This window comes from Drosophila kikkawai, chromosome 3R (assembly GCF_030179895.1).
Source record: "Drosophila kikkawai strain 14028-0561.14 chromosome 3R, DkikHiC1v2, whole genome shotgun sequence".
NCBI classification, from domain to species: Eukaryota; Metazoa; Arthropoda; class Insecta; order Diptera; family Drosophilidae; genus Drosophila; species Drosophila kikkawai.
Window position 1 is genome coordinate 28,486,040 of NC_091731.1, and position 20,744 is coordinate 28,506,783.

Genomic DNA, 20,744 nt, shown 5'->3' on the forward strand with positions numbered 1-20,744 from the left:
TACATTATCGGTGTAAATATTCTGTGTTGGTTTTTATCAACAGCCATTAGCTTGGGACAACTGAAAAATTTATGCCCTTAAAGGTATTGGGCAACTCAAATTATTGAATTTAAATCGCTACAAAGGGGCAAAATAATATCCTGAATGATTTGGTCCTTGAGTATACAAGATCGTGTCATTTCAGTGATTTCAGACAGGGATTTTAACTGGTAAATATCGGGCGCTGAAATTTAAGTTTTTCTTAATGTAGGGTAATTGCTAAAATTCACAAATATTATCTTTAATAACAGTGATTGATCCCAGGGTCTCCCTTCCTTCGGGATTTCTAACTGAAAACCTTTATAGCAGATTAAGGCTTTCGATATCAGAGAGTTAAATGGGATTGAAAGAAATAATAACTGTCATTGAGTTTTTGGATTTTAATTTGTAACGATTAATCGCAATTTCTCATTTCCCTTAAAAACAATTTGGTTACAACCCATATTTTAGGACTCAAAAAATATAGCACAATCATCAAAATAAATAAAGAGTAAGAAGAGTTAAAATTTGACTTTCGAAAATTGTAAATTCAAAAGCATAATTCCGTGTTTAGTAGTTGATATACCCTTTATTCAAAACTCTACAAATATGAGCAGTAAAATATTTCCCTATATAAAAACTAGATTAATCGAATTCCCAGAGAACTTGAAAGATTATCTTACAAGTATTCTTTGTAAAAATTCATATAAAGCTTATCAATTTGTTTTGTAGGAAGCAATTCTCGCAAGCTATAAATGATTTCAATTTTGATTGGAAACGTTTAGTTCCAGTTAAGCTACCATGGCAAACATATTCGGAGTCATTTTTTTCTGTGGACTTGTCCTCATCAGCGCCGCACAGCAGAAGGATAAAGATGTCCAGCACAATTTTCTGGGAATCAGTGAACTTAGATCTCTGGGATTTGCGTTTGCTGAATTCTTCAAGGATATAACACTCGATGACTTAGGCATTCGGATCCCCAGACTGCCTACTGAAGCGGACCTGCTTTGCCTTGGCGATATGGCACAGTTCATGGCCTCACTTAAAGCTGGAGAACTTTGGGCCCTAAGGAGTAAGGGATTCTGAGACTAAGAAAATAGTAATTTGAAAAAATCTATATCCAACGACAGTGATCGATGCGTGGGGCTCCATTCCCTCGGGACTCCTTACTGGCAACTCATATGACCTGGGAAACTTTGACGAGTGCCTGAATATCAAAAAGGGAATCAGTGAAACTAGAGTTATCCGTGGCAAGTACTGTTTCCTCAAAGTTTCCCTTGGTCAACTGCTGGGAGTCGATAATGCAGCCCTGTCAGCCTTGAGCTTCAATTCAGCAAGCTGCTTTCCGGCCTCCTGCTCGGCGTCTCACATGAACGTGTTTGTGGGACAGCTTATGAATCACTTCTTGAACTCAAGTAGTTCTATAGATGGTATGAGTATCAGCGAAAGCAGTTGCCAAACGAGTGAAAGTGAACCCTGGGACGGACTCACGATCTTTACAGTGTAATAATGAATCATATTCAAACAGCTCTACTAGCTAAACACTTGTGATTACAGGGTGTTCTTATCGCTGATGGCCTTGGCTGTGGGGCTCTTCACGCTGTTCGATTACCTCTTTTGCAAAAACCAATGTAAGATAATTGATAGTCGCTTATTTTGATTCCTAAATTTAAACCAACTTCTAGCTGAGGTACCGATAATAGTGAAGGTGTTTTCCGCCAGGGCCAACTCCAGAGCTCTGTTCCGCATCACGCAGAGTAAGTCGAAACCGAATGTAATCGAATGTCTCCATGGAATCCGCTGCATGTCCCTCTTCTGGGTGATTATTGGCCACCAATACGGAGCTAATATTCTCTCTGCGTGTATTAATATATTGCAAATGATAACGGTAGGTCAAATGGCATACGCTTGTACCTAATATTTTATTTAAAATAATCTCCGCTGTGTGTCCTTTATTAGTGGCTGAAGCTTCCATACTCCAATCTCATTGTACATGGAGGATTCGCGGTGGATTCGTTTCTTTTCCTTGGCGGCTTGTTGGTAGCTTTAGTGGCACTTCGCTCTATGGAAAAGTAAGATGCGAAGAGACTGTAGTACAACAATTATTAACTTATTTCTATTCAAGAAATCAGGGAAAGATTAATGTGCTTCTGATGTACCTGCACCGTTTGATTCGCATTCTCCCCATTTTGGCCACAGCCATTTTGGTCTACACTAAGCTCATGACTGCAGTGGCAGATGGCCCTCTGATGAAGAGCGGATACACGGGGAAATCGGATTGTGAAACTGGTTGGTATTGGACCTTGCTATTCGTGAATAACTACACTAAAGCAAAGGTAAAACTAACTTAATTGAGCTATTAAGCAAGGATTCAAGCATCGATCCATATCTTTTAGTGCCTTTCCCATTCATGGTACCTGTCAGTGGACATGCAGTTGTTCATCCTCTCACCGATCCTGCTGATATCTCTCTACAAATGGGGCAAGAAGGCTGCTGCAGCCATATTTGTCCTCATAGTTCTGCTCTCTGGCTGCCTCTTTGCCACGATGATGGTCAACGACTACACCATGCAGTTGATGTAAGCGACACTTGGGCTATTGCCATATATATTTCTCATTCCGGTTTCTGCGCAGGAGCGGAGGTGCAGATGGGACTCAGGAGTTATACAATGCTACTCATACACACGCCACCCCTTGGCTAATCGGATTCCTTTTCGGCTACTTCCTGTACTTGAATAGGGGAAAACAATTTCAGCTGAGTTGGGTTGTCGTTTGGGTCGGATGGGTGCTCTGCCTGGCCATGATCTTTACCTCAATATTTGCTCTCTACCCGTCGACGCAGTCAGGTTCGCCACCCTTGTCAACTCTAGCGGAGTCCTTCTACTACACTCTCACCCGAGTGGGTTGGCCCTTAGCTCTGTGCTGGGTGGTCTTTGCCTGCATGCAGGGATACGGAGGACTGGCCAATAGTTTCCTCTCCTCACCCCTGTGGCAACCGTTGTCAAAGCTCTCCTATTCGGCCTTCATCTGGCACTTGTTTATCATGGAGATAAATGCAAAGACTATCAGGACCAATACCTACTTCTCCGACTACCAAATGGTAGGTTACCTCGTTCAAGTATTGGAGTCATGGATTTTAATTTCCATTTTGCAGATGCTGAAATTCTGGTCGACTCTTGGTTTCACGCTCTTGCTCTCTTACTTTATGTACTTGATTGTAGAGGCGCCCTTTGGAGGCCTGGATAACTTTCTAAGGCCTCAGAAGAAGCCTTCTAATGCAGGAATATTAAATCGGGATTCGTCTCAGACAAAGCTGAATAAAAACAATGATGACTATGCAAGGGATCTGAGAGTGACAGAAGAAAATGCTCCATCGCGAACTGATTAATTTGATGCATATAATTCTAATATTTCCTATTTTGGTATACAATAAAGATGTAATTTGATGTATTTAACAAGGTTTTCTTTATTAAAATCCAAGTTTTAAAGTGCAAATTAGTGCTATCTCCGTAATAAACGTAACATAATTCTATTAGCTTCAAAAAAAAAAAAAAAAAAACAAAGTTTATTTCAATATGTAAAGTTGATTTAATGCAAAGTAGTATTAAAAACGTTGATGGGTTTAATAAATTTGTATTATATTTATGGCATACATTTTGTTTGTATACCCTTGCACTCCATGAGTTAATCTATATAATATACTATATGATTCATAGAACGTACTTATCGCCAGTTAATTGACACATAACGGCTTCCGAAGGTGATGTTCGGAATTAGATTTCGTTAAAATCGCTTATCGCTTGGTAATTTGCCTATAAAGGCTTTGAGCTTGATCGGAAAATATCAAAACGAGTTGAGGTTCTATCATGGCAGCAACAGTCTGGGTACTTTCCTGGGAACTCCTCTGTGGACTTGCCCTCATCAGTGCCGCACAATTGACGGACGCAGATGTGCTGCACGATTTCCAGAGTGTCAGGCAACCGGGCTTGGTTGGATTAGAGTTTGTAAAACTCTTAAAGGACAGACCTATCAATGCCTCAGACATCATTGGCCCAAAAGTGCCCACTCAAGAGGATCTGCTGTGCCTCAGCGATATGACTCAGTTCTTGACCGCACTCAAAACTGGAGAATATTGGGCCCTGAAGAGTAAGCAATTCCTATGGTAAACTAATATAAAAAACACTTGACGTTATTTATTATGACAGTGATCGACGCGTGGGGCGCCATTCCTTCGGGACTCCTGACTGGCAACTCATACGATCTGGGAAACTTTGACGAGTGCGTGAATGTCAGAAAGGAGATCAGTGCAGCCAGAACTATCCGTGGAAAGTACTGTTTCCTCTCAGCTCCACTAGGGAAAGCTCTCGGAGTTGATGATTCGCTAAGTGGATTCTTCTCCATAAAGACTGCCACTTGTTTTCCAGCCTCCTGCTCGGCTGCTCACTTGAACACCCTCGTGGGACAGGTGATGAATCAGTTGGTGAACTCAAGTATCACTGTAATGAGTATAAGCGAAAGCAGTTGCCAAACGAGTGAAAGTGAATCCTGGGATGGACTCACCATTTTCACAGTGTATGTGAGGATTTATTAAAATAATGACACTTGATTAACTTCCTCCGATTACAGAGCTTTTCTCTCCCTGATGGGCTTTATCGTGGGTCTCATCACGCTGTACGACTTCTTTCTATGCGAGAACCAAGGTTGGCTAATCGGCAGCAACTTGTTTACATTTAAAAAATCACAATAACCGACAACTTCCAGATAAGCCTCCTGTGTTAGTGACTGTATTCTCGGCGAGGGCCAACTCTCGATCGCTATTCCGCGTTGTAGAGAACAACAGGAACCCCAATGTAATCGAGTGTCTTCATGGAATAAGGTGCATGTCCCTTTTCTGGGTGGTTTTTTCTCATGAATACAAATTCACAGTGATAGCAGCCAATATAAATGAATTTCAATTGATAAAGGTAGGCAATTACAATTTTATTCCAATAGTAATTTGATGAGTTTAATTTTTTAGTGGCTTGAACTCCCATTTACCAGCTTTATTGCTCACGGGTTTTTCTCAGTGGATTCGTTTTTCTTCCTTGGCGGCTTGCTGGTCTCCTTGATTGCCTTACGATCAATGGAAAAGTAAGTGTTCAATATTATTTTCCTTTCAATAATAATAATTTTTTTTGAGTATCTGCAGAACCAATGGAAAGCTTAATGTGCCCATGATGTATCTGTACCGCTTGTTCCGCATCTTTCCCCTCTTAGCCGTGGCCATTCTGGTCTACACCAAGCTCATGACTGTTGTGACAGACGGACCTCTTCTGCAAGACGGTTATAGTGGAAAAGCGGCATGTGAAAGCGGCTGGTACTGGACATTATTATTTTTAAATAACTACAAAAATGAAGAGGTAGAAACCAGATTATATTGATCAGCTAATGATTAAATATATATAATTTTTTTATATTTCAGTGCCTTAGCCATACTTGGTATTTGTCGGTGGATATGCAGATGTTTATCTTATCTCCAATCATGCTGATCGCTCTTTACAAATGGGGCAAGAAGGCGACTGCAGGAATATTCGTCCTCATAGTTCTACTCTCTGGCTGCCTTTTTGCCACCATGATGGTCAACAATTACTCAATGCTGATGAAGTAAGTATCCTTAGTAAACAAGATAGCTTGCTTATTAAAACAACTTTTGTCACAGGACTTTCAGTCAAGAGGCAATGAACAAAATGTATTCTGCCACCCACACACATGCAACGCCCTGGCTGATCGGCTTTCTCTTCGGCTACTTCCTGTACTTGACTAGGGGCAGAGTGTTTCATTTGAAAAGGGTATCCGTGTGGTCCGGATGGATTCTCTGCCTGGCCATGATCTTTACCTCGATCTTTGCTCTGTATCCGGCAGCCCAGTCGAGTGCTCCACCCTTGTCAACCCTGGCGGAGTCCTTCTACTACACCCTCACCCGAGTGGGTTGGCCACTCGCCCTCTGCTGGGTGGTCTTCGCCTGCATGCAGGGATACGGGGGACTGGCCAACAGCTTCCTTTCCTCCCCGCTCTGGCAGCCTCTCTCCAGGCTCTCCTATTCAGTTTATATGTGGCACAAGTTCATTCAAGAGATAAACACCAGAAGTGCTAGGACGAATTCGTACTTCTCCGATTACCAAGTGGTAGGTTTACTTATGCAAGGTAGTGTGTCTTAAAAATATAATTCAGTAATTTCTTCCCGCAGATGCTTAAATTTTGGTCGACTCTTGGCGTTACCCTGTTGCTCTCCTATATGATGTATTTGCTAATTGAGGCGCCCTTTGGCGGCTTACCTTATTTTTTGCGGCGTCCAAAAGCTAAAACAGTCAGCCAGGTAAAGCCGGATTTGGACAAGGCAGATAAGAACCAAAAGGATGACAGCATGATTAGTCAGCAGAGTGTAGCGGAAACAATAACATCTGATTAGGTAAAAAGTTTTTTTTTATGTATAATAATTAACCTTTTTCTTCGGCCAGCTTAGTAAGCCTCACTAACTAGAGGAGATGTTTAGAGTGTGTTAATGCGAAATGTGGTTCTTATTAAATATGCTGACAGATTTACTGCTTGATTTATTGTGATTTTAACGGTATGAATAAACTTTATATAACCAGTATCATAGCTTCGTGGTTTTTACTTTAGTTTATATATATAGTTTATATAGTTGTAAAACTCAATTTAAAAGTCGTCATTTAAATGCATTAAATTTATTATATATATTAATTAAAAGATAATGGTGAAATAAACCGGAATCAAACAACTTATGCCGGATCATATGAGGTAGGTTATGGAATTGATTTAGCTTCCCGCTTAGCTTCGACCCGACTGATACCATTAAGTGCTATGCATCTAATTAAAATACCACAACATTTCTCAAATGATTATTATCGCACTAGGCATAGAGATAATTCTATAAATATACGAAGCTAAGCAGTCTAATTGCTTAAGGCCATTTAACTGATACCAATACAAATTATTACCTTTTAGACAGCTTGAAAAGCTTCTACTTGCCCGTAATTTGTCTCTCTTTAGTGCTCAACTTTTCATCTTACTTGTTCATATAACTGGCGCTTATTTAAACCTTCTTCGAATATAAGAGAGCTTGAGTTTAACCTCAAGCCGCTAAAACGCTTTGAGCTGGCATGGCCCACTCAGTCGGGTTTATTTTCCTCTGCGGCCTTGTTCTCATCAGCAGCGCAAAGCCCCAGGAAGGAGATGTTCTGCGGGAATTCAAGAGGATCAAGCAGCTCAGATCTTTGGGTCTTCAGTTTGCTGAACTCTTCATAGATTTAACAAGGAATAGTACCGATTACGTGTCAGGCGAAGGGGATCAGAAATGCCACAGTGACATAGATAAGCTGGCAACGGGACTTCAAAGTGGGCAATATTGGGCCTTAAAGAGTAAGAGAGTCGTTTATTGTAAATTTACATTTTACATTTACATTTCAAATCTGTCTTGTATCAGTGATCGATGCCTGGGGCTCCATTCCTTCGGGTCTCCTGACCGGCAACTTGTATGACCTGGGAAACTTTGACGAGTGCCTAAGCGTCAGAGAGGAGATCAACCAGACTAGAACTATAAGTGGCAAGTACTGCTTTCTCACAGTTTCCCACGGAAAAGTGCTCGGACTCGAGCATTCACTGGCTGAACCCCTAAAGTTCAATACGGCCACTTGCTTTCCTGCCTCCTGTTCGGCAGCTCAGATGGACGCCATTTTAGGACAACTTTTAAGTAAGGTCCTAAACCTAACTATTCCCAACTTGGAAATGAGAATCAGTGAAAGCAGTTGTCAGTGGAGCCAAAATAAACCGTGGGATGGTCTCACAATTATTACAGTGTAAGTTTATTATGCATAAAAATTAGTGAAAAATTTACCTACTTACGGATTTCAGAATAATTTTATGCCTGATGAGTTTTCTCGTGGCTCTCTTTACGTTGTACGATTACTGTCTGTGTGAGAATCCAAGTTAGTAGGCTGCAAAAGTTTTCATCTTTGATTTCAGTATTTAATATGTCTTTAAGGTCAACTTCCTACGATTGCAAAGGTTTTTTCAGCCAGAGCAAATTCGCGAGTACTTTTCCACATCGTCAAGAATAATTCCAGCCCGAATGTTATAGACTGCCTTCATGGAATTCGGTGCTTGACTCTCATATGGGTCGTTTTCTGTCATCAGTACTTTATATCTCTTGCCGATGCGAATATTAATGCATCCTACACTATAGAGGTAATTTAAAAATATTTACCATTATGCATAAAGGCTTATCTTGCAGATTTTATAGTGGGCTGAGAAACCGTTTACAAGTTTTATTGGTCATGCGATTTTCTCAGTGGACTCTTTCTTCTTCCTCGGCGGCCTGCTGGTGGCCTTGATATCGCTGCGCTTAATGGTCAGGTAAAAGTCTCTACAAAAATCTTATTTAAAGCGATGATCTGTTTATTGAATTTGTAATGAGAAAGGAAACTAACTTCGGTATGTGTAAGTCTGTAGACCTTTACATTTTAATTTCATATTCGTATACTTGAAAAATCTAAAATCTAGCTAATATGATTAAATCTACAGAACCAAAGGCAAGTTAAACGTGCCATTAATATACCTGCATCGATTGATCCGCATCCTTCCTCTTCTGGCTATATCGATACTTGTCTATGTCAAACTGATACCAATTATATCAGGAGGACCACTATTCGGAGGTGGATTTAGTGGAAGGGAAGCTTGTGAGAGTGAATGGTACTGGACAGTGTTATTCCTAAATAACTTTAAGAAGAGAAGGGTAAGTTATGCTTTATCGAACACAATTTAGCTACTAATTTATTATGTTGCAGTGTCTCGTTCATACGTGGTACTTATCCGTAGACATGCAGTTATTCCTATTATCCCCTATCCTCCTGATCTCTCTCTATAAATGGGGCAAGAAGGCTGCTGCTGGAATAGTAATACTCATAGTCCTGCTTTCGGGCTGCCTCTTTGCCACGATGCTGGCAAACAACTACTCAATGTTGTTTAAGTAAATAACTTTTATGTTTGCACCTCTATAAATATTCTAAAAAAATTTTAATTTAGGAAAATCAGCAGAGCAGGAGTTATGAAGGTGTATTTTGCCACCCACACTCACGCCACTCCCTGGCTGATTGGATTCTTATTTGGATACTTCCTGCATTTGAATACAAATAAGAAGTTCCAACTGAGCAGGGTATCTGTGTGGTCGGGATGGATTCTCTGCCTGGCCATGATCTTCACCTCAATTTTTGCCCTCTTTTGGGATGAAAAGTGGAGTGCTTCACCGCTGTCAACTCTGGCGGAGTCCTTCTACTACACACTCACCCGACTTGCTTGGCCAGTGGCTCTCTGCTGGGTGGTCTTCGCCTGCATGCAAGGATACGGGGGACTGGCCAATAGCTTCCTCTCCTCTCCATTGTGGCAACCGCTTTCGAGGCTATCATTTTCCGTCTACATATGGCACATTTTATTTTTGGAGATAAACGCAAAAAGTGCTAGGACCATCTCTTATTTCTCGGATTATAGCCAGGTTTGTTTATGAATATTAAATAGATCAAGTGAAATATTGAGATTTATTTTTTATTTGCAGATGTGTAAATTTTGGTCGTGTTTTGGTTTCACAGTGTTGCTTTCCTACGTTATGTATCTTATCATTGAGGCGCCTTTCGCTGGCTTCGACAATTTTATAAGGCCAAGGAATATGGAATCTAAAACAAAGTCAGTCCACAAACAGCCGGAAAGTAATTGTGATTTTGAGCTTAATACTTAAATATAATTAGGCTTAGGGCAAAAGTAATAATCTTTAAATATCCTATTTGCTTACAAGTCTTACAAGTTTTGTGAAAACTTTGTGTTAATCTAAATCTTTTGAGAGTAAGAGTTTTATGAAATGATTATCATTACAATTATGAAGATTATCGACTTTATGTGAAACTATTATAAGTAGACCAAACGTAGGCTTTTGGTGCTACTTTATTGTTTTCCTATGTAATGCACCTTATCGTTGAGGCGCCTATCAGTGGACTTGAACATATAAAACTTCAAAAGAAATCGAGTGAAGCGAAGACATATTCTTAATAAAAACAACAGAGTTAAGCCTCCAAGTCTCACCTGATGATCAAGAATATATATGGTTTAAAATATATATAAATAATAAATCATTTAATATTAAAACCATCCATAATTTCCTTATTTATAATTTTTTTGTACCTTTTTATTTAGGGCACATTTACGCAGAATCAATCTTAAATGCAAAACTATAACTCTTCGCAACTATGTATATAAATATCATCAGCATTGCCTGCAGACATCAAATTTGAACTACTTTAAGTTCGATTAAAACCCAATAAATTTCGACATATAAGGTAAGAATATAAACACAACATTTTGGTAGATAGACCAATTAACTAGGCACTGATTAACAAATAAAAAGATTACTCTATCAGGCAATGTTTGTGAATCACTACACAAGGTTCAATAAATTTCGTAGAAGGTGCTTATCGCAAGCTAATTCGCATATAAAAGACGGTTGAAAATGACAGCAAACATCAAATCAAGTTGAGCTAGCATGGCCAACATAGTCGCGTTAATTTTTGTCTGCGGACTTATTCGCTTTGCCGCCGCAGAGCCAAAGGATACCGGTGTCCTGCAGGACTTTCAGCATATCAAACAGCTCAGATCATTAGGATTTATGTTTGCTGAGCAAGTCCTGAATGACACAACCCCTGATTTTGGACTTCAACAGCCCAGACTGCCAACTCAGGAGGATTTACTGTGCCTCAGCGATTGGACTCAGTTCATGACGGCCCTCAAGGCTGGACAATATTGGGCCTTAAAAAGTAAGTAATAATATTTCAAGAAATACTCATCTTACAAATCTGATCATGACAGTGATCGATTCGTGGGGCTCTATACCCTCGGGATTCCTTACTGGTAACGTATACGACCTGGGAAACTTTGACGAGTGCCTGAATATAAGAAAAGAGGTCAGCCTAGGGAGAACCATCCGGGGCAAGTACTGCTTCCTCTCGGTTTCTCCCGGAAAAATGCTAGGACTCGATAATTCAATTGTTGGGACCTTGTCAGTTAAGACTGCCACTTGTTTTCCCGCCTCCTGCTCGGCTGCTCACATGAACACGTTCTTGGGGCAACTGATGAAGCAGTTCCTGAACTCAACTATTCCCAGCAGCAGTATGAGTATAGTCGAGAGCAGCTGCCAGACAGATGAACCTGAACCTTGGGATGGACTTACCATTTTCACAGTGTAAGAATAACTTTACTTCAAACAATGGAAATGAAACATACTAACAACACCTTCCGATTATAGGGTGATCTTATCACTGATGGCTGCTATTGTGGCTATTTTTACGCTATACGACTACTTTTTCTGTGAAGACCAAGGTGAGTTAATCAACAAGCTTTTTTTTTCCTGAATATTTCACAATAATTCTTAAATTTCAGATAAGCTTCCCCCAATTGTGAAGGTGTTCTCGGCCAGGGCCAACTCCCGGGCTCTCTTCCGCGTCATGGAGAACAAGAGCAACCCCAATGTAATCGATTGTCTTCACGGAATTCGGTGCTTATCACTAATCTGGGTGGTCTACTGCCATCAATACACTATATATACTATGGGAGCAAACCTGAATATTTTTCACTATTTATCGGTAAGTTTTCTATTTAAAATGCAAAAAGATATATTAATTTGTTGCTTTTTTAGTGGTCTGAATCACCATATGCCAGTTTTATTGTCCACGGTTTCTTCTCAGTAGACTCTTTCTTCTTCCTCGGCGGCATGTTGGTGTCGTTGATTGCCTTACGGTCAATGGATAAGTAAGAAAACTGCGCTATTTAACAATTGAAAATTTGATTTATAGCCAGAAACTCCACAGAACCGAGGGGAAGTTGAATGTGCCACTGATGTACCTGCATCGCTTGATGCGCATCCTTCCTGTTCTGGCGATAGCGATTCTGGTTTACATAAGACTCATGCGCATAGTATCGGGTGGACCGATGTTCTCCGGCGGATACATGGGGACATCGGTTTGCGAGAGCACCTGGTATTGGACTTTGCTTTTTGTGAACAACTACATGGAAAATGCCGTAAGTCCATGGGTATATTAATCTTAATAAAATAAATAAAACTGAATGATTGCTTTCAGTGTCCTGGACATACTTGGTACCTGTCAGTGGATATGCAGTTGTTCATCCTCTCTCCGATCCTGCTGATATCTCTCTACAAATGGGGCAAGAAGGCAGCAGCTGGAATATTCGTCCTAATAGTTCTGTTCTCTGGCTGCCTCTTTGCCACTATGATGGTCAACAACTATTCGATGCTGATAAAGTAAGTTTCACAAACAAGTTTACCTTTCTATATATGAAAAACCTTTTTTTTTTATAGGAACACCAATTCCGAGGCAACAAGAAAGTTGTACTTGGCCACCCACACACACGCGGCTCCTTGGCTGATTGGATTCTTGTTCGGATATTTCCTGTACTTAAATAGGGGAAAGAAGTTCCGGTTGAGCAGGATAGCCGTGTGGTCGGGATGGATTCTCTGCCTGGCCATGATCTTCACATCGATATTCGCCCTGTATCCGGATGCAAAATGGAGTGGTCCTCCTCTGTCTACCTTGGCTGAGTCCTTCTACTACACCCTCACCCGAGTGGGTTGGCCTTTAGCTCTCTGCTGGGTAGTCTTTGCCTGTATGCAAGGATACGGGGGAATGGCCAACAGTTTCCTCTCCTCTCCGCTGTGGCAGCCCCTATCAAGACTCTCCTACTCCGTGTATATGTGGCACATGTTCTTCCAGGAAATAAACATTAGAAGTGTCCGGACGAATTCCTACTTTTCGGACTACAGAGTGGTAAGCTTTAACAATTATCGAAAATGTGAGTCTTGGTTCTTTATTTCCAATATATATTTTGTTTAGATGCTCTCCTTCTGGTCGTGTTTTGGGGTCACATTGCTGTTCTCCTATTTTATGCACCTGATCATAGAGGCGCCGTTTAGTGGACTTGACATTTTCCTTAGGCCAAAATCTAAGGTCAGTGCTGTCATCAATGAAAAGTCAGATGTAGTTGAAGCTCATCGAAATGAAATAGAAGAAAGTGGAACTTCTAACAAAACCCCTGCCGATTAAAATATTCCCAAAATGTACCAAGAATGTAAATATATGTAATCTATTGTAGGTCCTTAATGAGTATTCTTTTGTAATCCCCAACACCCTGTGGTCGTCTATGGCCAGTTAGTAGCTCCATGTTGGCCCTGGTCCTGACTGAGTAAGACATTTATCTATGCACTTTTACGCTTCCGGCTGCTGGTGGAGCACCCACCACATAGAATTCCCTTCCTCGTCACTTTCTGGTTGCATGTCCCGTGGAAATTTAAGGCTTGAAACAAATGGGGAACTTCTTGACTCGCGTCGACTTCGCTTAGCCCGACGCCATAAACTACGTGCCACTGCCACCGGCGTTGCAACTGCAACTGCCACTGCCACTACCCTGCCGCTGCCACAGCCGTTGCACTGCGATGAGAATGAGTGTCTGCCGGCCGACAAACCGATCCGGATCCGGATCCGAATTCGAATTCCCACTGCGCATATTTTATGGCAGTTACGCGGCTCCCGGGCAACTTAATTAGTACCTGCTGGTGCGCTCCGACTCCGGTTTCAACTTCCAGTTCCCCCTTCAATTGCACTGGAGCTGCCACTGCCATTTCCACTTCCATCTCCAATTCGATTGCGGCAGGGACAGCTGCATTGCACCTGATATTTAACATTATTACGCGGCACCTCCGGCGAATACCGAATCAGTTGGCGGCCATTACAGGCAGCGCCTTAAAGTGGCGTTTCGGCGCAACTCGCGTTTAACCGGTGTTAAGCTTAATGTGCACCGCGTTGACGCCGCCGCCACATCGTGCTCCAGGAAACAGTCAGCCAGGAGCAGGGAACAAGGAACAGAGAGCAAGGCAAAGCAGACTTCTGCAGGGCTGCACTAGTGCTGTCAGTTTCAGGAAACCAAAAAGTCGCTAAGAGCTATAAAAATGTTCTTAAAACGTAACAAATGTATATTTTAACTTTATTAAAATTATAACTAATTAAAAAAATAAAACTAGAGAGGATGCTAACTTTAACTATATAAAGATTGTATAAATTTATTTTTTAAGATATCAACATTTTGGTCTATGATAGTTCTTCCAAGGCTTACATATCTGCATACTGAATTTTAGAATTCAATCAATTTTCTTCGACTTTTGTAAATTAAATTAAATTTTTAAAGAATGACAACATTTTTGTTTTTCCAAATTGGCAAGGAAGTACCAGAGGTGGCAACACTATTGGACTGCCGGCTCAGTTGCATTAACGTGTTGTGACTGCGCGAGGGGTTGCGTGTTCGATTGCAGTTGCTTGCATTTAATGGGTTAAGGCACACTTCTGTTTCTGTGGGAGGACCGGGCAACTTACGATTCATTGAATGGCCCCGTCTCCAGTTCGCCTGCAATTGAAAATCGATCCGGACAGTAGATGCCCCGTATAACCACCGTTTTCGATACATCCCAGCGCCTAATAGATCTGCCGTGTCCAGCGACCCTGCTGACCCACAGGGAGGTCACTTGCCATAAGCCCTTGTAAGAGCCACAGTAATGGGCTCCGAGAAGGAAAGCCCCTGGAGAGGAGAGCCTTTGACAGGACTACCAATTAGCAAGGAGTCAACTGCTCATGTAAACATTTCCCGATTTAACTTTCGGAATTTGTGCCGCTTTGCGAGAGCAAAGAACAAAGTACAAAGAACTTTTGTGCACATTTGTGTTTATTATTGTATAAATCAAAAGATAAAGTTGCACACAAAGTTCCTGTTCCGCTCGCTCTGTTCCTCCTCCGGGGATCACCGGGACTCGGTTGGTTAGGGTCTCCTCCGGCTCCTCCGGTTGCTCGAGCTCCTCCTGCTTCCGCACCTCCTTCGTGTCCTGTTTGCATGCGGAGGCGCAGTACGTAAACTAAACGAAATGCACACAGAGTCTCATGTAGGGCTCGGGTCGTGCATGTTTGTGGCATTATAAAATATATCTAGGCAACAACAATGGGAGCTCTAGCTACTCCATCCCCTGCCCATCCCCCTTCTCGCCAGCTTTGCCCAATTCGAAAGTCGGCAATGGCAAAATGGCGATCTGGCTACCTCTGCTGCTGCCCCGTTGTTGCTGTTGTTGCCGCATTTAAATGCCAAACTTCACCGGACATGCTTCATAGCTCTAATTATACATGCGCCTTCCTAGGAACGCCTTCCGTTGTTGGAGAAATGGAAAAAATACTATATAGCCAAAGGAAAACAACAATGGGAGCCCAAAGAGCAATGGCTCTCGTTATTGTTGTTGATACCCCTCAAGCACTAGGGAGTATTGTGTGTAGGTTGAGATTGCCATAATTCTATCAGAAAAATGTTAACATCACGAAGTGTATTTTAGATAACTTGTTGGCAGATAATTAACCCCAAGAGCAACGCTATGATTTGGAGAGTTAAATGCCGGGTACCCCCATAGTCGAGGTAGAAAATGTGAGCTTTCTTGCTCGTTTTGGTTGTTGCTGAGCCTGCACTGTTGTTGCCATTGTTGGGGGACTGGTTGTTTGGTCCGTTGGACTTCTGCCAGGCAACGCGTCGTATGCGCAACGTGAGCTGCTATTTTTCTAGCCACATACAAGCACAAACATGGACAAGAAGATTGGATGGGTGTTTGTTTGTATGCTCGAACATTTTTTTATGTATTTGTGTGGGAAGGAGACAGCGACTTTTACTTAAGTCAAAACTCCGGGCCATTCGGCCGTAGAAGTTTGCATGTCTGCTTAGCAATTCATGGAGGGCAAGGGAGAAGCCGTCACTCTTTTGATTTGATTAGAGCCCCCACACACCACACACTCACACACACACACTGGTACCGACAACAATGAATTTATGTAAATTCTGGCAGGATAAAATATGGCATTAAAATTTAATGTGCAGCTCGGAGCACGCAGCAATACAGAGTTGGGAGGAAAAATAAAGACATTATGCTTGAGCCGAGATTATAGGCTGACCGGCGATAACCAAATGAATACAATTGCCGAAATGCAAACTTTCATTAACGCGGCCACATTAGCGCGTTGGCCTTGGGAGGCGGCGTCTAGGCTTCTTTTATAAATCACTTCATTGACATTTTTTACGAGGCGTTACCTTTGGCGGTCGGGGGTGCTCTTCGAAGCGGCGAGGAGCCGGGAGTGGTAAAGTTTGCGAGAACAAAACCTGTTCGAAGTCTGGACGAAATGTCTGAGCCTGCGGGCCTGCGAGGCGTGGGCGGAGTGTGGAGCCGTGCTCCGTGGCCCTTGGCCAAGATTGACGCGCCGCTTACGTGCCACGGAACCATTTGTCTTGGTGCCGCACTTTGCGTGTCTTAATTAGCGCCCCATCCCGCACCTCCAGATGCCTCTGTCCCAGCCGCACCTCCTGCTCCTCTTCGCCAGCCAAATGAAACCCCAAGAAACTTTGCCGACGCCAAGTCGAGGCAGGAATTTATGTATCCCAGATAAGAGTCCACTGATAAGACTATGGATCCCAAGCCTTGGCCTGTCTTTGGGCTGAGTTATTGTAGAAGACGCGACATGCTAATGAACTCCGCGAGGAAAGGGCCTCCAAGTAGAGCACAAAGGAAAGTTTTATTTTTGGGACAAAAAAACGTAATTAGGATACTTTTGTGTTTTCCTTTCCGTTTATTCGATAGAATTCCATTTTGGAAAATAATTAAGTTTGTTTTTACAGAAGGTAGGCAAAGCAACACTTGGGGTTTTCACCTATAAGCTAGACACCATTCACCTTGCAAAGTTTACTGTTTACTGGCGTCGCACTATTCCGCGGAACCCTTTAAAGTTTGTCCTATGATATCAGCTTTAAGAGCTCACTGTGCTGCCAACAATGTTTCTGGCCATTGTCCTGGTGCCTTCATTAGATATTCTCCGACTCAGGTGGACAGCTGCTAGCTGATAAACCCGCGACTGCTAATTAAAGCCTCGCACTCCGCTCCGATGCCCCGCCTCTGGCCGAGCGTATGTAAATCGTGTAAATCAGAGAGTTTAGTGCCACTGGCCAGTGGCCGTGTCCCGCCATAAGCTGCCATATTTAGTTAAGTAATCAGGATTTTTGTGGGCGGGCGGGGGTTATATGGGGGCGTAGCCAGAGGGGGTCCGAAATGTTGACTGGGCCAACAAAAGAGTTTCCTGCCCAGGGACTACCCAGCAGGGCTTGTATTTTGTCGATGACATTGTTCCCCACCAGCTACGTGTGTGCGACTGTGTTGTAGTTGTGTGTATATTATTATGTCGACAGGACTCCCCCAGTGTCTGAGGACACTGCCTTGTCCTGGGCCGTGTCATGCCATTGTGGCTGGCATGTGGTGCTCGTTAAATGCTAATTGCCGCATACTTGTAGCCACTTTATGTGGATGCCTTTGTGCAAGAACAAGGGTGGGTGGACACCTCTCACCCCCCACTGGCTGCCGGGCTAATTGAAACACTGCACCCGCTATGCATCTCCAATGCATCCTCCATTTGAACGAAGCTGGCCGAAAGCTATTACCACATTTCGCGGCCATCAATCAAAGGCTTAATATCCGCGCGCCAGGCTCGACTCCCTTGTCAGTCGAATAGGCATGTCAGAGCCGGAGCGACGGCCCAAAGTGCATCATTCGACCGCTAATTTGGGCCGTAAATAGGCAACCCACTGCAGTTTCCAGCTGACCTCCAGTTGGGTCACAGCGAGTGCCTGCCTGCCTGCCTGCCTCTCGAAGCTCTGGTATTCATAACGTAACAAGCCAGTTTCGCATGCAAATGCCACCAGTGTTTGGTAGCACACTGAGACCAAAATGTATATCTGACAAATGTATATATAAAACTTAAGGCTCTCTTTAATTTTACCTGATATTCTACATCAGTAAATCCTAATTTTAATATTAGCAAGTTATTAATAATATTGATTATAAGATTAAATTAAAAAGCAGATTGTTAAATTTCTTTCTCTGTTGGCAAAGGGGTGTTGGGATCATTCGTGGTCGTGCGACATATGCGAAGACGAACCCACTCGATTCCGGTTTTCGGACATTTCGTGAGTGAAACATCATTAGGAGACCCGTGTCCTGAATTTAGCTCTGGATCTGGCTGCGGCACTGGCATTGGCATTTCTCATTTTAGCATTTATCGTTCCGTTTTTCGATGGCCGGCTCTCTTAATTGCCGAACATCGGCTCCACCATTTCTAATGGAATCGCCAGTGGAGGCGGCAGTTCATCAGCCTCCGCCTCCGCCTGCGTTTCCGTCTGTTCCTCGATTTGCATAATGTCGAGCCGGGCTACTCAAGTGCGGCTCTGATTGTGGAGCTCATGACTTTCATATGCTCGTCGTGCGGTTCATGGGATTCCCATTTACTCAATTTGCTCGTCTGAAATTTATTTGGATAGTCCATGCCAAAGATGTGGCCGGAGCATGACTCGCTGGCGAGGCGGCTGAGGTCGAAATGAAATTACGTCCGTGTTCCACGGCTGGTGAGGCTGGGAAATGGAATCAATATTATGCAAATAGCCAAAGTGGTCAAGTCACCCGCCGATCCGACCGACCGGCCAGCCATTCGGTCATTTCATTTCTGCATATCAATCGACGGAAAATAATGGCAATGCCGTATTATTTTGTTGCATTCCGTTTCGTTCGTTGTGCAATAAAGTGCATTTTGATTCGCCTTTAACGGGCATCGGCGGTGGCGTAATAAATTATGCATGGCCGTGCACGGACACTGTGTTTTAACCTTTTTGTGCGACTGACCTCGCCCAATCACGCAGTCCTGGCCACTTAAAAGGTTACGGGCGGCGGCAAGCCAAGTTGCTGAAAACAAATCTGGCAAATTGCTGAAAAATATTTACTTAAATTTTCAACCGTTGCCAGTCATAAATTTCAGTCTGCCAAGTGCCCACTGATCACCTTCTTTCAGCACTGCCCCCTTGATTAAGTGTCTGCGGCAGGACCCTCTGCCACGCCCCCTCCTCGGCAGCAACTTGGTGCTGTCAGAAAGTTCGCTGCACTCATTAATCAGCCGCCGTGTGGAAACTAATTTAATGCAACTTAAATCAAAAGCAATTGTTGTTTCAGCCCGCTGCAATTTAGTCAGCTACTTCCGCACGCACCTCTTTCGGAAGGTAGCGGGAAAGGTCGGAGGCCAGGTGAGTTGGCTCTTGGGGTGGTACCTCCACCCTGTTTGCTCCCGCCAATTGACGCGTCATAATTTCCAACACCATCGCTGTGAGGCTCCTGACCGCGCCCAACAGAGTGCAAACTAAATTTATCAAATATGCAATCGCTGGCAATAAATTTTTTTAGTCTCCGCAGCGCCCTTCCGCCCACGGCAACGCCCACTTCCTGGCAAGCCCGAACATATGACGGCTGATGGCAACACCGGTAAAAAGAAAGTCCAAGAATCCTGATATTAATCCCTTAACTTGGCTTGAGAGGTTTCTTGAGCTGGTGAATATTTTTTTTAGAATGTAGCCTTAGTTTATTGCTGAAAATATATTTATACCCTTGCAGGGTATTATAATTTCAGTCAGAAGTTTGCAACGCAGTGAAGGAGACGTTTCCGACCCTATAAAGTATATATATTCTTGATCAGGATCAACAGGGGAATCTTTCTAGACATGCCAGGAAGAAATCGATTTTTTGGCCATTTTTGCAAAATTTTATAAGGGGTTACATCATTAAAATTTTTGATTTTGATAAAAAATTGAATTTTCAAAATTTTTAAATGAAGTATGCAGATTTATTAACTGTAGAAAATCTTGCCCAGAACTGTTTTCCGATTTAAAATTAAGGCTCTTTTGGCCGAGTTATTATATTTTTAATTTTAAAAAAATCAAGAAGTTTTTTAATATAAAAAATCAGATTTTATAATACAAAATAATCATTTTATAAGTCAAGGAATCATTTCCGACCCCATAAACCATATATATTCTTGATCAGCATCAACAGGGGAATCTTTCTAGACATGTCCGGAAGAAATCGATTTTTTGGCCATTTTTGCGAAATTTGATAAGGGGTTACATCATTAAAATTTTGGATTTTGATAAAAAATTGAACTTTTAAAATTTTTAAATGAAGTATGCAGATTTATGAACTGTAGAAAATATTGCACAGAACAGTTTTCCGATTTAAAATTAATGTTCTTTTGGCCGAGTTATGATATTTTTAATTTAAAAAAAAATCAAGAAGTTTTTTAATATAAAAAATCAGATTTTATAATACAAAATAATAATTTTCTAAGTCAAGGAATCATTTCCGACCCCATAAACCATATATATTCTTGATCAGCATCAACAGGGGAATCTTTCTAGACATGTCCGGAAGAAATCGATTTTTTGGCCATTTTTGCGAAATTCGATAAGGGGTTACATCATTAAAATGGCAAAAAATTTTGATATCTTAAAATTTTAAGTTTGGTATGCAATTTTTTTAAATGAATAAAAACTAACACAAAACTGCTTTCCGAATCGAAATTAATGCATTTTTGGCTTAGTTATGATATATTTTAATTGTTACCTGCAAGGGTATACAAACTTTGGCTGGCCAAAGTTAGCTTTCTTTCTTGTTTTATAAACAGAATATTTAATCTCCCATTTCCAATATCCTATTCTCTCTATGTAGGTTAAGAC

General features: G+C 42.1%; 4 protein-coding genes across 5 annotated transcripts; all 4 read left to right on the forward strand.

Annotated features, from left to right (window-relative positions):
- Nucleotides 1-814: 814 nt before the first annotated feature.
- LOC108080933 (nose resistant to fluoxetine protein 6-like) lies at nt 815-3,467 on the forward strand. The gene is made up of 9 exons (XM_017175837.2): nt 815-1,090; nt 1,149-1,521; nt 1,576-1,649; nt 1,704-1,906; nt 1,978-2,090; nt 2,144-2,354; nt 2,415-2,596; nt 2,652-3,117; nt 3,172-3,467. Exons 1-9 carry the CDS (start codon nt 820-822, stop codon nt 3,403-3,405), a joined length of 2,127 nt encoding a protein of 708 aa, XP_017031326.1. The 5' UTR covers nt 815-819; the 3' UTR covers nt 3,406-3,467.
- A 300-nt stretch (nt 3,468-3,767) lies between these two features.
- LOC108080895 (nose resistant to fluoxetine protein 6-like) lies at nt 3,768-6,647 on the forward strand. The gene is made up of 10 exons (XM_017175797.2): nt 3,768-4,163; nt 4,223-4,589; nt 4,644-4,717; nt 4,779-4,981; nt 5,035-5,147; nt 5,206-5,416; nt 5,479-5,660; nt 5,716-6,181; nt 6,244-6,465; nt 6,520-6,647. Exons 1-9 carry the CDS (start codon nt 3,884-3,886, stop codon nt 6,463-6,465), a joined length of 2,118 nt encoding a protein of 705 aa, XP_017031286.1. The 5' UTR covers nt 3,768-3,883; the 3' UTR covers nt 6,520-6,647.
- Nucleotides 6,648-7,136: 489 nt separating this feature from the next.
- LOC108080934 (nose resistant to fluoxetine protein 6-like) lies at nt 7,137-10,211 on the forward strand. Of its 2 annotated transcripts, XM_017175838.3 has the most exons (9): nt 7,137-7,436; nt 7,501-7,873; nt 7,929-8,002; nt 8,059-8,261; nt 8,317-8,429; nt 8,598-8,808; nt 8,861-9,042; nt 9,099-9,564; nt 9,625-10,211. In XM_017175838.3, the coding sequence occupies exons 1-9, from the start codon at nt 7,178-7,180 to the stop codon at nt 9,802-9,804; spliced, it is 2,061 nt and encodes a 686-aa protein (XP_017031327.1). In that variant the 5' UTR covers nt 7,137-7,177; the 3' UTR covers nt 9,805-10,211. The 2 variants fall into 2 exon arrangements, with proteins under 2 accessions (XP_017031327.1, XP_070143470.1); XM_070287369.1 differs by lacking the exons at nt 7,137-7,436; nt 7,501-7,873 and having other exon boundaries at nt 7,933-8,002; nt 8,082-8,429.
- A 391-nt stretch (nt 10,212-10,602) lies between these two features.
- On the forward strand, nt 10,603-13,203 carry LOC108080984 (nose resistant to fluoxetine protein 6). Its single transcript, XM_017175910.2, has 9 exons — nt 10,603-10,873; nt 10,926-11,298; nt 11,362-11,435; nt 11,496-11,698; nt 11,752-11,864; nt 11,924-12,134; nt 12,194-12,375; nt 12,433-12,898; nt 12,965-13,203. The coding sequence occupies exons 1-9, from the start codon at nt 10,603-10,605 to the stop codon at nt 13,172-13,174; spliced, it is 2,103 nt and encodes a 700-aa protein (XP_017031399.1). The 3' UTR covers nt 13,175-13,203.
- Nucleotides 13,204-20,744: the final 7,541 nt, after the last annotated feature.